Below are 17,872 nucleotides of genomic sequence, written 5' to 3'. Positions count from 1 at the left end.
AGAGAACAATAGGGGATTGGTGAGTTGTGATTGCAAGTACAAGAATTTTAAAATGGAGGCTTTGCTGTGTGGGGGTCCTTGAACCTGCTGCACTATTCTATAAAAGCATGGCTGCTCTGATTGTAACCTCAAACCCACGTTCCTGCTGACCCCCCCCTTGATAACCTTTCAACCACCACCCCCCCCCACCCTTGTTACTCAAGAATCTATCCAGCTCGGCTTTAAAAATATTCAAAGTCTCCGCTTCCACTGCCTTTTGAGGAAGAGAGTTCTGGAGAGTCACCGCCCTCTGAGAAATAATTTTTCCTCATCTCTGTCTGAAATGGGCGATCCCTTAATTTTAAACAGTGGAAAACGTCCTCTCCACATCCACCCTCTCCATACCCCTCAGGATCTGAAAGATTTTGATCGAGTTGCTTCTTACTCTTCTAAACTCCAGCGGATTCAATCCCGACCTGTCCAACCGTTCCTCTCAAGACAACCTGCCCATTCCTCATCGGTGATCTGATTAAAACCTGTTAGTTTCTCGGGAAGTGGTACAGGATAGATACTGAGAGAAGCTTCCTGTTGTGGGAAGCTAGAACAGTGGAGCACAGTTTGATGTTAAGGGTCTCCATTTAAAACAGAGAATCATAGATTATCATAGAATGCCTACAGTTCAGAAGGAGGCCATTCAGCCCATTGAGTCTGTACCAATCACATCCTACTCAGGCCCAATCCTGTAACTGCACGTATTTATCCTGTTAATCCCCTGACACTAGGGTCAATTTAGCGTGGCCAATCAACCTAACCCGCACGTCTTTGGACTGTGGGAGGAAACCAGAACACCCGGAGGAATCCCACGCAGACACGAGGAGAATGTGCAAGCTCCACACTCCACAGTGACACAGAGGCTGGAATTGAACCTGGGTCCCTGGCGCTGTGAGGCAGCAGTGCTAACCACTGTGCCACCGTGCATGGAGGATATTTTCTCTCTGAGGGTCTCTCCCTCTGGATGCTGGGCGATTTGAATACGTTTGTGGCTGAGTTAGGCAGATTTTTGATCGACCAGAGAATTGAGGGTCCTGGTGAATGGGCTGGGAAGTGGAGTTAAGGCCACAGACAGATCAGCAGATTGAATGACAGAGCAGGTTCTGTGGTCTGAGCGACCATAGAATAGAACCCTACAGTGCCAAAGGAGGCCCTTCGGCCCATTGAGTCTGCACCAAACACAATCCCACCCAGGCCCTAGCCCCATATCTCTACATATTATACCCACTAATCCCTCTAACATACGCATCCCTGGACACTAAGGACCAATTTCTTAGCATGGCCAATCAACCTAACCCGCACATCTTTGGACTGTGGGAGAAAACCGAAGCACCCGGAGGAAACCCACGCAGACACGAGGAGAATGTGCAAACTCCACACAGACAGTGACCCGAGCCGGGAATCGAACCCAGGACCCTGGCGCTGTGAAACGGCAGCGCTAACCGCTGTGCTACCATGCCACCCAACTCCTCATATGAACCTCTAAGTCTCAGAATTAAGGTTAACAATTGATCTAGCTTCAGTTGTTATTGTGGAAGAGAATTCCAAACCTACACACCCACAATAGTGACTGTCTTGTATTACCGAAGATCAGGATTCCCATTGAAGTGGCCTTTCTTGATAGGTGTTAACAAGCTCTTTGAACTGGGTTGCAGAAGGGAATGCCGCAGAGCTTGGATCTGCCTGATACAAGTCACTCACCAAGCAACAGCAAGGAGATGATGATATCTTTGGAAACATTTTCTTTGCCACATTTCCATATTTGTTAATCCTTTGTTATAACTAGCACCGCTGTTTCACAGCACCAGGGACCCGGGTGCGATTCCAACCTTGGGTGTCTGTGCAGTGTCTGCACGTTCTCCCTGTATCCACATGGGTTTCCTCCAGGTGCTTCGGTTTCCTCCCACAGTCCGAAAGATGTGCTGATTAGGTGGATTGGTCATGCTCAACTGCACCTTAGTCTCCCAAGATGCGTCTGGGAAATGAGTGGGGTAGGTGATGGAGCAAGGGAGAAGGCCTGGTTCAGATGCTCTGTCAGAGAGTCGATGCAGACTTGATGGGCTGAATGGCCTTGTCTGCACTGTAGAATTCTATGAATAATATAGAGACCAAAACTGTGCACAGTTACTCCAAGCGGTCTAACCAACATTCTGTCCAGGTTTAAAGAGTTGGAGTCATATTGGTGGAGGATGTGCCTGGGTCTAATTATTTTTTTATTTTTTTGTGGTTTTAAACCCTCCTTTCTAGGCGAGAAGCCACATAAATGTGAACTGTGCGATTTCACCTGCAGGGACGTTGGCTATCTGTCGAAGCACATGCTTACACATTCTGACGATAAGAACTACATGTGTACAGAGTGTGGTTACATCACTAAGTGGAAACACTACCTGACCGTGCACATGCGCAAGCACACTGGAGACCTGAGGTAAATACTCTGTCTTGTGTATGAACTGTCTGCTTGACAAAGAATGTACTTTTTACTGGGGGCGATATCCATTATTGCAATCAAACACTCCCAGGGCAGGTACAGCACGGGGTTAGATACAGAGCGAAGAAAGCTCCCTCTACACTGTCCCCCATCAAACACTCCCAGGATAGGTACAGCACCGGATTAGATACAGAGTAAAACTCCCTCTAAACTGCCCCCATCAAATATTCCTAGGACAGGTACAGCACGGGGTTAGATACAGAGTGAAGCCCCCTCTACATTGTCCCCATCAAACACTCCCAGGATAGGTCCAGCATCAGATTAGATACAGAGTAAAACTCCCTCTAAACTGTCCCCATCAACCACTCCCAGGACAGGTACAGCATGGGGTTAGATATAGAGTAAAGCTCCCTCTACACTGTCCCCATCAAACACTCCTAGAACAGGTACAGCACGGGGTTAGATACAGAGTAAAGCTCCCTCTGCATAACCCCCATCAAACACTCCACGCCAGGTACAGCACGGAGTTAAATACAGAGTAAAGCTCTCTGTACACTGTTCCCCATCAAACACTCCCAGGACAGATACAGCACGGGGTTAGATACAGAGTAAAGCTCCCTCTACACTGTCCCCCATCAAACACTCCTAAGACAGGTACAGCGGATGCTTGATATCGGCGCCCAGAATGAAGAGAGCAAATACATCAAAATGTTTATTTGCAGCTTTTTAGGAAAAAGCACGTTTGCAGAAATAGGAAAAGATCAGAAGCATTGTAAGAGGAAATGAGGGAAGTGTGAGGTTGTGGTTTCCAAACCCCGGTCTTCTCTTTGAAACTGAATACCTGTCATTGTGTTCCTGCTATCTGTCTCTTTGCAGGTACCATTGTAATCAATGCTCATATCGCTGTCACCGAGCAGACCAGCTCAGTAGCCACAAGCTCAGACACCAGGGCAAGTCACTTATCTGTGAGGTGTGTGGTTTTGCTTGCAAGCGCAAGTACGAGCTGCAGAAGCACATGCAAGTGAAGCATTCGAAAGACTATCAGGTACCCCTGTACCAATGCCAGTACTGCAGCTACCAGACAAGGTACAAACAGGCGCTCCTCAACCACGAGAACTGCAAACACACCAAGCACAAGGAGTTCCGCTGTGCCCTGTGCTCCTACAAGACCTTCAGCAACACCAGCCTCTTCTTTCACAAGAGGAAGGTCCATGGCTACGTGCCGGGGGACAAAGAGTGGCTGGAGAACTATGCCAAGGAGGAGATGGCCATGAACTCCACCCACATCCTTCTGGGGTACAGCGACACAAGTATAACTCTTTCCACCTCGGCCAGGACAGAAATGACCGTGGCAGTTCCGAGGAGCGAGGTGTGGCCAAAGAAGAACTCTGTTGTTGTGGAGGAACAGGATAAGGTGTACCAGCATGCCTTTGGGACCTCTCTGTATGGACAAGGGCTCTCAGATCCTGGGGAAGCACCACAAAGTAGTGCCGCACCACAAGAACCGGGACAGTTAGAGCAGCACCTAGTGTATCCTGTCCCTGCGGGGCCTGGAGCTGTGCCCGACACCACAGAACCCAGCCAAGCAGCCACAGACATCAGCTGTGACGTGGAGAGGGAGTTGCAGAAAAGCCTGGGTGGAAGCAACTCCCAACTGGAACAGGTATTTGAAGCCCAACTGGAATTTCACAACACCCCATCAGACGAAGTGACAAATTCTGGCCCGCAGCTGCCTATCCTGGACTCCTGGGGTCCCTGCGACACTGGAACCATATACAGGGACTTTGGGCTGAATACTGGGGTTGACGTACAGGCTGAGGACGGCACTGACGAGGTTGACATTGGGGATCACTGTGAGGAGGAGGAAGGGGCTGGGGGTGGCGACCACATCATTGGACACGGCGAGGAGGTGGGGAACAGTGTCGACGTCTTTGCTGATGAGGATCAGGACAATGGTTATGAGCTTTCGGGTAAAAGCGAACAGATTGGCGGGCCCGCCCAGCTGGAAGTTGACGCAGCCACGGGTGTCAAGGCGGATGGGAGCTGGATTAGCGCGATCGAGCCTTGCCTGCCTCAGGCTGGTAACACAAACCAGGGCGAGGCTGAGTTTCAGGAGGTTGAAACGGAGAGGCAGGCCAGTGCTGACCCAGACCATCCTGAAAGTCAGGAGCAGGCACAGCTTTCCCAGTCTGAATCCGAGATAAAGGCTTTGCGGAAACAGGACAAGCAGCAGGCCCAGGCCCTGGTCCTGGAGGGGAGAGTGCAGATGTTGGTGGTGCAAACCGATGCCCAGGTGTTCAAGTGTGAGAGGTGCTCCTACGTCACCAGGAAGGAGAAAGCCATGGTCCTTCATACAAAGTCTGGCTGCCAGAACAAGAAGTCCCCCCTGGTGTGCACGGCCTGTGGGGCCACTTTTAAGCAACAGCGAGGACTCAACACCCACCTACAAAAGAAATGTCCCGTCATCATAAAGAAACACAAGCTGTACATGCGGCAGGCAACAGTTCGAGACTCCCAGGTCAGGCTGGATGGAGAGAAGGAGGAAGGCACCGAGACAGAGGTGAGGAAAGTGAGAGCAGTACCCAAGAGGAAAGACAATCCAGTCAGTGACAATGGGAGCGAGAGGCAGGAGCCAAGCCCAGATCCGGCTAAGCCTGATAGACCAGTCGCCAAAGTGACAGCGGAGTGTGGAGTTGGCGAAGACAATGCAGCTGAAGAACTGCCATCCGTCCATGAGCCAGAGCATGGCCACACTGAAGGGGAGCTCCTGCCATCAGTCCATGTCCCGGAGCGTGGCCACACTGAAGGGGAACTCCTGGCTGCCTGCGAGGGGGAGGAAGCTGGATTCTTCACCCAGGAGTCTTTGGATTCTGCTCCACCAGTTCACAGCGGGACTTTCCCATCCAGCCCGAGGGAAGTATCGTCACCGCGTACAGAGCTGAACGAGGAATCACAGCAGGACTCCGGGACTTGGAAGTTCCGGTGCGAGCAGGGCAGGTTCCACTGTGCCTCCTGCCCCTTTGTCTGCTCCAGTGAGTCGGATATCAGCAATCACATGGCCAGTGGGTGCCCGGCTCCCCTCAAACTGCCCTGCGGCTTCTGCGAGTTGCTCTTCCGCTCGGAGAGGGCGCTGAGGAACCATCAGGCCATCAAACACACCGAGGAAGAGGAGATGTCGGAGCAGAGTGACTCGGATGAGCTGGAGAAAGGGTCCTCCAGTGGGGAGGAGGAGGAGGGCAGCGGAGATGGAGACAACCTGGAGAACAGTGGCAGCTCGGAGGTGGAGGGCAGCCCCAAGCAGAGGCGCTTCTTTTGCCCTTCGTGCCCCTTCAGCTGCTACCAGGAGCGAGCCTTGGACACCCACAAGAAGAAAGGCTGCATGAAGCCGGGTGAGCTCCAGTGCAACCTCTGCTCGTTTGTCTGCAAGTCTGCAGCGGCCCTCAAACACCACACCCGCTTGCACGGCAAGAAGTGCTGCCGTAAGAGGCCACGGCTGAGCTGCCAGCTCTGCCCGTTCACCTGTAAGCAGGCCAGGTGCCTGAAGCAGCATGTGGCCATCAAGCACGACGGCATCAAGCCCTACAAGTGCAACTACTGCAACTTCAGCACAACCCGGCGCTACCGCCTCGACGCCCACGAGTCCCTGCACACGGGCGTGGGACGTCTGACATGTGACGCCTGCCAGCAGACGTTTGGCACCGGCTCCAAGCTCCGCATCCACAAGCTGCGGGTCCACGAGAAGCGACCCACCCACTTCTGCGCCCTGTGCGACTATAGCGGCTACAATCAGAACGATATCACCCGGCACGTCAGCAGCTGCCACGCCGGTGAGCCCAGTGCGGCCTGCGGGCGCTGTGAGGCCCGCTTCAGCTCGGAGGGAGCCCTCAAGCAGCACTGCCTGCGACAACACGAGGAGAAAGTCTGCCACGGCTGCCCCTCTTGCGTGTTCGCCTGTTACAGCGAGTCCACCCTCAGGAGCCACGTCCAGCGGCAGCACCCGCAGCTGGAATGCTCCGTCTGCAAGGAACGCTTCGAGAGGCGGGAGACGCTGGAGGAGCACAAGAAGGTTCACTTCAGCCACCACTGTCAGCACTGTGGCTTTGCCACCCGGGAGCGGCAGCAGCTGATCCAGCACCTACTGGACACCCACGAAGAGGAGGACGGACCGGGGACCGAGGGAGGCAAGCCCTTCCGCTGCCCCTTCTGCGACTTTGCCTGCCGTCACCAGATGGTGTTTGACTACCACATGAAGGCTCACGGGGGCACGCGCCTCTACAAGTGCACCGACTGTGACTACACCACCAAGAACCGACAGAAGATCACTTGGCACATCCGTATTCACACCGGCGAGAAACCCTACAAGTGTCACCTCTGCAGCTATGCCTGTGCAGACCCATCTCGCTTGAAGGTGAGAACGTTTTGCGTCCAGGGGTGTGAGCGCCACACGTTATTCCACAGCAGTCCCGTCATTACTGTGCCTGCTCACCGGCACTAATTCCCCAGTCTGGCCACACTCAATAATTCATCCTTATCCTCAGCCCCACCAACACACATCCTTTTAAAAAGTAACATCTATTTATTAGTGTCACAAGTAAGGCTTACATTAACAGTGCAATGAAGTTACTGTGAAAATCCCCGCCACACTCTGGCACTTGTTCTGGTACACTGAGGGAGAATTTAGGGTGGCCAGTGCACACAACCGGCGTGTCTTTTCGACTGTGGGACGAAACCCACGCAGACACGGGGAGGATGTGCAGACTCCACACAAACGGTAACCCAAGCTGGGAATTGAACCCAGGTCCCTGGTGTTGTGAGGTAGCAGTGCTAACCACTGCCACCGTGCCGCCCGTATCTATGTAATCTCCAGCCCCACATTCCCTAATCCCTGCACTCCTCTCATTCCTGATCTCTTCCTTATCCTTGATTTTCACTGCCTTACCATTTATAGTGGTACCTCCAGCAACCAGGCCCGATGCTCCGGAATTACCGCCCCACCCCCTGATCTTACTGACCAAGCTTTCAGTTACCCAGCCAAATATCTCCTGTGAAGCTTGATGCCAAATTTGACATTGCTTCTGTGAGGTGAACGGCTTAGGAAGTTTTACTATGTTAAAGCCGCCTTATAAATGCAAGCTGCCCTTGCAACAATGATATTAGGGGGAAGAAAAGAAAGGGGTGGGTTTCATCAACAAAAGCTTTGATGGGATAAATCAGGGCCCTGTATGCTTGAAGAAAGAGACTTGTTGAAACTTTCAGTTTTGCACTCATCAGGATGCTCGCAAGAAAACTAGTTTAAGGGGCAAACAATTTTTACTGTACAGAAGAAAGTGCTGAATGGTTGGCAAGTGCTGCTGCCATGGAGAATGAAAGAGTTGATGCTGACTGATAGTTAACAGCCATGCATTGTTTGAAATTTAAACCAGACAGCCCGACCCTGACTGGTCAGGGCATTGCCTTGGAGGATGAATCAGCGAATGACAGTCACTGAAACAGGTGCAATGTGTGTACCTGTTCTTTCTGTCTGCAAAGAACAGAGGCCTTTGTATTAATCTGTGTAATTTACAGTACACACTAAGACTACTGTTTTAAATTTAAAACTACACGAAGGTATGAAGACAGAGCTGATTGAAATGGGTTGGAATATTGGGTTAAGGGATGGACCTGTGGATGACATTTGAGGAGATATTTTATAACATCAAAGAAAGGCACATCCCCGTCAGAAGGAAGAAGCCGAAAAGAAGAATGCATCATTGACAGCTAACGATGGTAGTTAAAAAGAAAAGAATGTAGTTATTGGCAGGGTAGATGATTGGACAGAATATTAGAAGCCAGCAAAGAGTGACTTAAAAAGTAATAAGGGAGAAATTAGGCCCTGAGATGAAGTTTGATAGAAATATAAAAACAGACAGCAATAGTTTCTATAGGGCGGCACAGTGGTTAGCAGTGCTGCCTCACAGCGCCAGGGACCCGAGTTCAATTCCCGGCTTGGATCACGCTGTGTGGAGTTTACACATTTTCCCCATGTCTCCATGGGTTTCCTCCGGGTGCTTCCTCCAGTCCCAAGATCTGCTGGTTAGGGTGCATTGCCTGTGCTAAATTCTCCTTCAGTGCAACCTGAAGTGGAGTGTGCTGGAGTGTGGCGACTAGGGGATTTTCACAGTAACTTCATTGCAGTGTTAATATAAGCCTTACTTGTGACTAATGAATAAACTTTAGGTATTTTAAAAAAAAAGTAAGTAAAGTGAATGTTTATTCCTTTAATGAGTGAGTCTGGGGAATTAATAATGGAAAGTAATGAAATGGTGAAAATATTGAACAGATATTTTGCATCTGTCTTCACTGTTGAAGATACAAATAACAGCCCAGAAATAATTGTGAATCAGGGTGAAAGGGAAGGAGGAACTCAAAACATTTACAGTTACCGGGGAAAGGGCACTGAGAAAGCTACTCAAACTAAAGGCTGACAAGTCCCAAGTCCCAATGGACTTCACCTGAGGGTCTTAAAGAAAAGGCTGCTGTGATTGTGGATTCGTTGCTTCTACTTTTACAAAATATCAGATTCTAGAATAGTTCGTGATTCTAGAACAGTCCAATCAGATTGGAAAATGGTGAATGTGACTCCTCTGTTCGAGAAAGGAGGGGGACAGAAAGTGGGAAATTACAGGCCAGCTAGATTAAAATCTGTCATAGCGAGAATGTTAGAATCTATTATTACGGAGATTATAGTGGAGCACTTAGAAAATCTTAATGCAGAAAGGCAGAGCCAGTGGCTGGGATTTTCCACGCCCATCGACATGGATGCAAATCCTGTTATGGCTGCAAACTCTCATAAGAGGGATTTGCGCTGGGAAGATCGCAGAATGCGATCTGTTGGAAATGCTCATTACATCTGGCGGCATCTGTGCATGGAGAAACAGAGGTCAGTGAGCCTTCATCAGAATAGTGCAGCTTGTGGACCTGAAACATTAGCTCTGTTTCTCTCTCCACAAACTCTGCCTGACCTGCTGAGTATTTCCAGTATTTTCTATTTATTTCAGATTTCCAGCTTTGCAGCACTTTGCTCTCTGATTATATGCACCAGTTCTTGATATCTGAAGGATGGGAGGGAAGGGTGTTTGGAATAAGGATCCTAGCAACAGGTTAAGCACCAGGAGCATTGATTTCTCTCCCTGCCCCTGCACAGAGGGACAAAGACTGATGCCTCCAAGTTATAACCCCTCCTGATCTGGACATTTGTCACCTGTCCTCCATCATTGCTGGGTCGATGTCCTGAAACTCCCTTCCCAACAGACTGAGAGAGAATGTCTTCACTACACAGACTGCAGTGGTTCGTGAAGCGGTTCCCCTTCAACTTCTCGAGGGCAATTAGCAGTGGGCAATAAATACTGGTCGAGCCAGCAACACCCGCATCCCAAAAAATAATGATTTCAGAATGTCCTGAAGCACTGTGTGAGAATGTTATTCATTTCGTAGGATTTTGAATGTTGCTAGCAAGGCCAGGACTAAATGTGCATTCCTCAACAATTAATTTAAAAGTTGACACTGATTTTTAAATAGGCTGATGGTGTCATCTATTTCATACAATGTAAGGTCAGGCAATCATCAATAGATGTTTGTGCAGTTGATGTGTTTCTGGTGGCATTGGATGAAGGATCTCAGTAACAGAGCTCTGATTTCCTTGCTTATTATTAAATAAATGTTGTGGGACTTCATACAACTGGAGAGGGTGTGTATTCCAAAGGCAGGGTCAGCATTCAGAGAGGAGACTGTATTTCCTGATGACAGAAGGATTTCAGAAAGACTCTCAGTGATAAGAGTATGATGTCTGTTCTATTGACACTGGAATATTATTTTATATTTTTATTTTCCTGGTGTCCGGGACAATATTCAACAGTCAACCATCTGCCTGTTTATTTAATTTTCTGCAACAATGATTACACTTCAACTATAGTTTATTGCCCGTAGAGCACTTGAGGACATCCAGAAGCCCGTCTTTCTCTACACTGTCCCCCATCACACACTCCCAGGACAGGTACAGCACGGGGTTAGATACAGAGTAAAGTTCCCTCTACACTGTCCCCCATCACACACTCCCAGGACAGGTACAGCACAGGGTTAGATACAGAGTAAAGCTCCCTCTACACTGTCCCCATCAAACACTCCCAGGACAGATACAGCACGGGGTTAGATACAGAGTAAAGCTTCCTCTACACTGTCCCCCATCAAACACTCCCAGGACAGGTACAGCACGGGGTTAGATACAGAGTAAAGCTCCCTCTACACTGTCCCCATCAAACACTCCCAGGACAGGTACAGCACGGGGTTAGATACAGAGTAAAGCTCCCTCTACACTGTCCCCCCATCAAACACTCCCAGGACAGGTACAGCACAGGGTTAGATACAGAGTAAAGCTCCCTCTACACTGCCCCCATCAAACACTCCCAGGACAGGTACAGCACGGGGTTAGATACAGAGTAAAGTTCTTGTACACACTTGATTTGTGTGAAAACCTTAATGTTGGAAACCACTTCTCTGCATCCTCACCTCATTGTATGGTTGTTGAGTCTGGTTTTGTCCGGTGCACGCTGCAGCAATTTGCTGATTCACTTTGAATTTCATTATCTCACCTGATTTTGATCTGCGAATGATTAATTCCCCTCCCTGTAAGGTGTGGAATCAGGCTAAACGTTCGCTCCACTTTGATCTGTACGCCAAAATTGTGAAAAATGCCAGGAAAATTGTAACTTGATTTAATGCAAAGTCTTCCATTAATATAGCGCCTTTTGACCTCTCCCGGTATCCCAAAACACTTTTCAGCATTGCCCTGATAAATACTCATCTGAAAACCCGTCCCAGCAGAGGCCAATTAACTGGAGAATGGTCTTAGTGCTTACCTGAACCTTCCCAAAGTCTCCAATCACATCGGCCTGGGCAAAATTCAGTGACCGGCTTTTAAACTCGTATGTTAAGGATGGGTGTAAGAACATGAGGAAAGACTTGCCATGTCAACCACACCCACAACCTAAAACATAGAGCCATCCCCACCAGTACTGTATCCTAGTATTATACAGTGACAGACCCATCCCCACCAGTACTGTACCCCAGTGTTATACAGTGACAGACCCATCCCCACCAGTACTGTACCCCAGTGTTATACAGTGACAGACCCATCCCCACCAGTACTGTACCCCAGTGTTATACAGTGACAGACCTGTCCCCACCAGTACTGTACCCTAGTGTTATACAGTGACAGCCCCGTCCCCACCAGTACTGTACCCCAGTGTTATACAGTGACAGACCCGTCCCCACCAGTACTGTACCCTAGTGTTATACAGTGACAGCCCCATCTCCACCTGTGCTGTATCCTAGACTTAAACAACTCTACAGGCTCATGTCCGTTTAAGTAAGGACACAATCAGGTATTGTTTGTCTTCAAAATGTTCCAGTGTTGAAGTGGGCAGATTTGTCATCCAGCTGTTACTGGTGTCCTAGTAACAAGACTCACATTGCTTTGTATGGATGTGTGTGGCCACACATTACCAAATTTTCTCTCTGTCCTTCAGTACCACATGCGGATTCACCAAGAGGAGAGGAAATACCTGTGCCCAGAGTGTGGCTATAAATGCAAGTGGATTAACCAACTCAAGTACCACATGACGAAACACACAGGTAAAGTACTGCCACAGCACAGTGTCACATCATGAGAAATGTATTAGCTGATAGCCAGGGATCACCCCACCATAGCTGTGCTGGTTAAAGGAGTGGCCACTGACGTTGATCCCTGCAGGGGAAGTGGGTTATATGTGCTGCAAGTGATATAGAATCAAAATCCTACAGTGCAGAAGGAGGCCATTCAGCCCATTGAGTCTGCAACGACCACAATCCCACCCAAGCCCTATCCCGCAAACCCATTTATTTACCCTAGCGAGTCCCCCTGACACTAAGGGGCAATTTAGCATGGCCAATACCTAACCCGCACATCTTTGGACTGTGGGAGGAAACCGGAGCACCCGGAGGAAACCCATGCAGACATGGGGAGAACGTGCAGACTCTGCACAGACAGTGACCCAAGGCCGGGAATTGAACCGGGTCCCTGGTGCTGTGAGGCAGCAGCGCTAACCACTGTGCCACCCCAGTGTATCTTTGCAGTTTCAGTGTTTCCACCACACGTCCAGTGTGTTCCTAGGGACGGATTGGGAGCAGCTGTTCTCAGTGTTCAGATGATTTGAGAAAACAAGTCGGACTCCAGTCACTCACTGGATGCCCAATAGCAGCTTCACATCAGTGTGGGGTGCAGTCAGCTTGATTAGCATGTATAGTCCGTGGTTTGCAAGGCTAAATGTGTTAGTGCATCTAGTTGGGGAGGCAATGGCCTAGTGGGATTGTCGCTAGACTATTAATCCAGAACTCAGCTGATGTTCTGTGACTCGGGTTCGAATCCCTCCACGGCAGATGGTGAATTGGAATTCAATAAAAAAAACTCTGGAATTAAGAACCTACTGATGACCGTGAAACCATTGTTGGAAAAACCCGTCTAGTTCACTCATGTCCTTTAGGGGAGGAAATCTGCTGTCCTTACCTGGCCTGGCCTACATGTGACTTCAAAGCCACAGCAATGTGGTTGATTCTCAACTGCTCTCTGAACAAGGGCAATAAGGGATGGACAATAAATGCTGGCCAACCAGCAACACCCATGTCCCATAAATAAATTAAAATATAAATAAATGTAGCAGTGATTAGTTAGTATGTCTGGTTAATGCTATTAGTCTGGTTGGCTGGGAATGTCTCTAGTTAAATGTTGATTGATGGCGGTGACCTGATTAGGGTGTTTGATTAATGTTAGCTCAGTTAAAGGTTCAGTCCTGGGTTCGGGAGCCTGGTTAATGGTATTGGGCTGGATAAGCTCCTCCCTGTGCTCAGTTAATCGCAGCATTCTCGTTCACAGGTGCCAAACCCTACCAGTGCGATGAGTGTGATTACTGCACCAACCGTGCGGATGCACTGAGGACCCACAAGGAGACCCGGCACAAGGAAACTCGCAGCTTTATCTGTGAGCAGTGTGGGAAGGGTTTCAAGACTCGCTTCCTCCTGAAGACTCACCTGAAGAAGCATAGCGAGGCGAAGCCGTACGTCTGCAGCGTGTGCTGCCGTGGTTTCCGCTGGCAGGCTGGCCTGCGCCACCACTATCTCACCCACACCAACGAGCACCCCTTCTTCTGCCGTCACTGCAGCTACAAGGCCAAGCAGAAGTTCCAGGTGGTCAAGCACATCCAGCGGCACCACCCGCTGAAAGCGGTGGGCGACCCAGGCGAGGGGGTGGGCAAGGTGCAGGTGAGCCATGCCCTTTGCCTGCGGGACAGCAGAGACGGGGAGCCGCAGCCTGACCACCCCCCCGGCTCGGCCGATGCCAACGACAAGCAGCTGCTCAGCCTGAACGCCAGCTCCTAGTCAACGGAAAGGTTGGACAGGCAGGTAACGGGAAAGCCTTCATCTTCAGGAGGCTGCCGGCAACTGAGAGTGGGGCTGGTCCAATGTGGCCTGGGTGTTTCGCTGTGTAAATCAGCAGGCGTGTGTGCGTGTGTACAACCTGCCTCATATTGATGCAAGAACCCAAACAAAGCGGACCAAGGATTTGCCATTTTTAAACTCAGTCCGACCCACTGTTGCGTTATGTCTATCAAGACTGTCACTGTGGCTGAGGAGAGAAACCCCAGTCCCCTGTGGAAAAGGGCTGGTGCCTTGAAGTAGAGAAGTGAGGTGAAGAGAAGGACGCAAACTGGACAAACATAACCGATCACAGCATCACCGCAGCATGTGGGGCCGGGTTGCTGCAGTGCTGCAGTCTCCACAGAAGATTCTGGAAGGCAAGGAGGAGGATGCGGGGTTACCATAGAGTGAGATGGCTGACAGCGCATGGTAAAGAGATGTGATAATCGACCTCACTGGCTGCATTTACTTCTTGAGCGGCGACTGAGAAATCTGTTAATCAACTGAACTTCCACTGAAGGACACGATTAACTAACTAAACAATATTGGTTTCACGCCATCAGCCTCGCGGCGTAATGGAAGGTTGACGATGACGTGTCCACGAGACGTGATGCTGGAGTCGGGCGGTTAACGAACCCTCGGTGTAGAATGTATGGAAATTGAAGAGCCACTTTGGAATGGACTTCGCACTGGGGAATTTTTGTTACCCAGCTCCACAGGGGGAGGGGAGGGGGGGGGAGGTGGGGGGGAGGGAGGTCCTGGCAGCAGGAATTCTGCCCTCCCTCTTTTTATCACAATGCATATGCAATACAGAGCAACAGCCAGAATGACCCTGAGAATCGAAGCCAGGGGAAACTGTTCTGTGTTTGCTGAGTGTCGCTGGGGACAGAGAGCAGGTTGAGCCAGGTCCCGAACACAGTCTTTATGTTGGTCTTTGTTGTCACAGCTGCAGGCCAGTCTTAAAGGTTCTCACCATTACCAGGGTGCAGTCCATCAGCACTGGGCCCCAAGTATGTGCCCTTTGTGTATGAGCCCTGTTACTGGGTATTGACAGGATATTAGACAATGGAGGGCATTGTAATTGAGCAGTTCCACTGTTCTCCACCCCCTTCCTCCACCAATGACAGCCAGGTAATGGCGACCAGGGCTGTTGGTCCATTGTAGACTCCATCCCCCAGTGAGGCCAGTTAACATCCCAATTCCCTGCATACACTGACGAACCAGCTCAGTACATTCAAACCTGGGCTTCTTTGGCTTGGTGCCAGAATAGTTGAGCCCACGAGAGTTTTTTGTGTCAGTCAATCATCTTCACGTCTCCTGTAGCTGCTCAGAGACTGTTCTGTCTCTCTCAGAATGGAGCAGGAGACAGAGACAGTGTGTACAACCCATGCTGGGAATCCCAAGATAAATTCCCAAACGTGGGAGCGTGTGGAGAGACAACCTCTGGTTTCTTATAGCACAGCTGGAGGCTAGTCAGCCCAACAGGACCGTACTGGCCCTTTGAAAGAGCTATCCCATCAATCCTGCTCCGCGAGTTCTTTCCCCAGAGCTTGGGAATGTTTTACCCTTTAAGTATTTATCCAGTTCCCTTTTGAGAGTCACCATGGAATCTCCTTCCACCATCAACTGCAGGCCACTATCCAAATCCCGGTCTCATGCTCCTGCAATATTCTCAGCATCAGTGATCTCATCCACCTCCTGTTTCATCTGCCAATCATTTTGAACCTTTTTCTGGTAATACAAAGAACAGTACAGCACAGGAACAGGCCCTTCAGCCCTCCAAGCCTGCGCCGATCACGATGCCTGCCTGAACTAAAAGCGTACACACTTACGGAGTCTGTATCCTTCCATTCCCATCCTATTCATGTATTTGTCTAGTTGCCCCTTAAATGACGCAATCGTACCTGTTCTCACCACCTCCCCGGGCAGTGCGTTCCAAACATTCACCACCTCTCTAAACTTTTCCCCATGTACCTTAAACCTATGTCGCTGAGTACTTGACTTTTCTACCCAAGGCAAGAGCATCTGACTATCCATTCTGTCCATGCCACTTATGTAAACCTCTATCTGGTCGTCCCTTAACCTCCAGTTCTCCAGTGAGACCAAACTTAAGTTTCTCCAACCTTTCCTCATAGCTAATGCCCTCCATACCAGGCAACATCCTGGTAAATCTTTTCTGTACCCTCTCCAAAGCCTCCACATCCTTCTGGTAATGGACCTTTAGCAGTAAACATTCTCCTTGTTACTTTTCTTATTTCTCCCATTAGAAACCCCCCCCCATCATTTTGAACACTTCTCCCCCTTAACTGTCTGTTCCCGGAGAATATTCCCAGCTTGGCCTTGGACCCATTCCCCTGCTTTTTATCATGGGGACAGAGGGACCTGTTTCTTTGTGAGTGCTGTCACTTTGACACTGACCACCACCCCCCACTCCCAAATCTCTCCATCCCCCTCTCTGGCACTGGAGCAAGAGCGAATGCAGAATGCCGAGTGGTTGGAGGAGGTTAGCTAGCCTCTTTGTTGCAGCTCTGATTGGGAGGATAAGTCTGTGCGTGCTTCATCTACGTGTTCAGAGCAGAGACTTAACACAGCCTGATTCCCGGGGTAGAGGAGGTAAGACAAATAGAACAGTGAGAGATGGGGTTAAACATTGCCAAGACTTGGGATCTGATCTGTCTCTCGGATTTGAGTGTCTCTCCCTTCTGCTGTGTGTCAAAAGACTTCTGTCCATGACCTTGGGAGTTCCCTCAGTGCTTGATAGCCAGTGAAGTAACTTTGAAGTGTAGTCACTGCTGTAATATAGGATAACTCCGCCATCTCCTCATCATGTAGGATGTGAGCAGCCAGTTCCAAAACAGCAATGTGATAATGACCAGATACGGTTTGTTTTAATGATGTTGATTAAGGGATAAACTTGGTTCCTGTTGCAGGATCTTATACATCCACCCAGAGGGGGCCAGATGGGGATTTAATTTAATGACTCATCAGAAAGGTGGCACCTCTGACAATGCTGCACTCCTCCAGTAATGCAGTGTAAGTGACAGACTTAGTTATGGGGCACAATTCACTGTCATGGGGACTTGAATCTTCTGAGTGTGAGATGAGAGTGCCACTCACTAGATACACCTGACAACTAAAGGAGAAAATACTGGAAAGTCTCAGCAGGTCTGGCAGCCTCTAAGGAGAGAAAAGAGCTGACGTTTCGAGTCCAGATGATCCTTTGTCAAAGCTAAAAGGTATGGGGGGAGGGGGGGGGGTTGCTGGGGTGGAAGGAACCAGGTTAGATTCCCCGTGCCATGCTTGGTAAATGTTCCCTCGAGGGTCATCATGTGGAAGTGCTCACCTGGCCTCTGCACCTGCACAGGTACGCTCCCCATTGGGTGCCAGTCTGCCATGTCTTTGAGCAGCTCTCACAGGCCTCCCTGTCCCCCTTCTTTGTGACTGCCAATGAGTGCTGAGTCAGGGATGGTCTTGTGTAGCCTGGAGGCCTGTCTGCCCAGCTTTTGACACAGTCAGTTAGATCCACCCAGTGAGGTGACGAGCCCAGGGTCCAAACTCCATTCCCAATGTCAGTACTGTTCAGAGATGTCAGTATTGGACCCCAAGATTGCTCTAAGCGGTTAAGCTGGGCCAGCTGCAGTCTGTTGTTCCTTACCCTACTGGACAAACCCCATGTATCAACCCCAAGGGTGAACCACTGAGCTGTCTCTTCTCATGAACTCCATACTCACTTCATGGTGTCCCCACCCCATCACCTCGGGTAATTGTTGCCTGTAACAGACAGGAGGGGAGATAAAAATTGAGGGAAAGGGGCAGAGATTTTTTTTTATATCATCAAGCTAAGGCAAATTAGCAAGAACCCAGAGAGGAGGGATAGACAAAAGGCAAAGCTCGGAGCAGATATTGTGAAGCAGGTTTTGGAGAGTG

General features: G+C 49.7%; 1 protein-coding gene across 1 annotated transcript in view; it reads left to right on the top strand.

The window, feature by feature from the left end:
* Window positions 1–14,655, top strand: part of znf142 (zinc finger protein 142) — a 32,644-nt gene extending 17,989 nt beyond the window's left edge. Inside the window, exons 6-9 of the mRNA XM_080199586.1 lie at window positions 2,278–2,455; window positions 3,335–6,866; window positions 12,022–12,127; window positions 13,404–14,655. Of these exons, the coding sequence (XP_080055712.1) occupies window positions 2,278–2,455; window positions 3,335–6,866; window positions 12,022–12,127; window positions 13,404–13,906 (4,319 nt within the window). The 3' untranslated portion in view covers window positions 13,907–14,655. The remainder of the gene's footprint in view (window positions 1–2,277; window positions 2,456–3,334; window positions 6,867–12,021; window positions 12,128–13,403) is intronic.
* Window positions 14,656–17,872: the final 3,217 nt, after the last annotated feature.

Source organism: Carcharhinus amblyrhynchos, chromosome 11 (genome assembly GCF_965287045.1).
Source record: "Carcharhinus amblyrhynchos chromosome 11, sCarAmb.v2.hapA, whole genome shotgun sequence".
NCBI lineage: Eukaryota > Metazoa > Chordata > Chondrichthyes > Carcharhiniformes > Carcharhinidae > Carcharhinus > Carcharhinus amblyrhynchos.
Note: the sequence above shows the minus strand (reverse complement) of the source record. Positions and strands in the feature narration are given on the sequence as shown.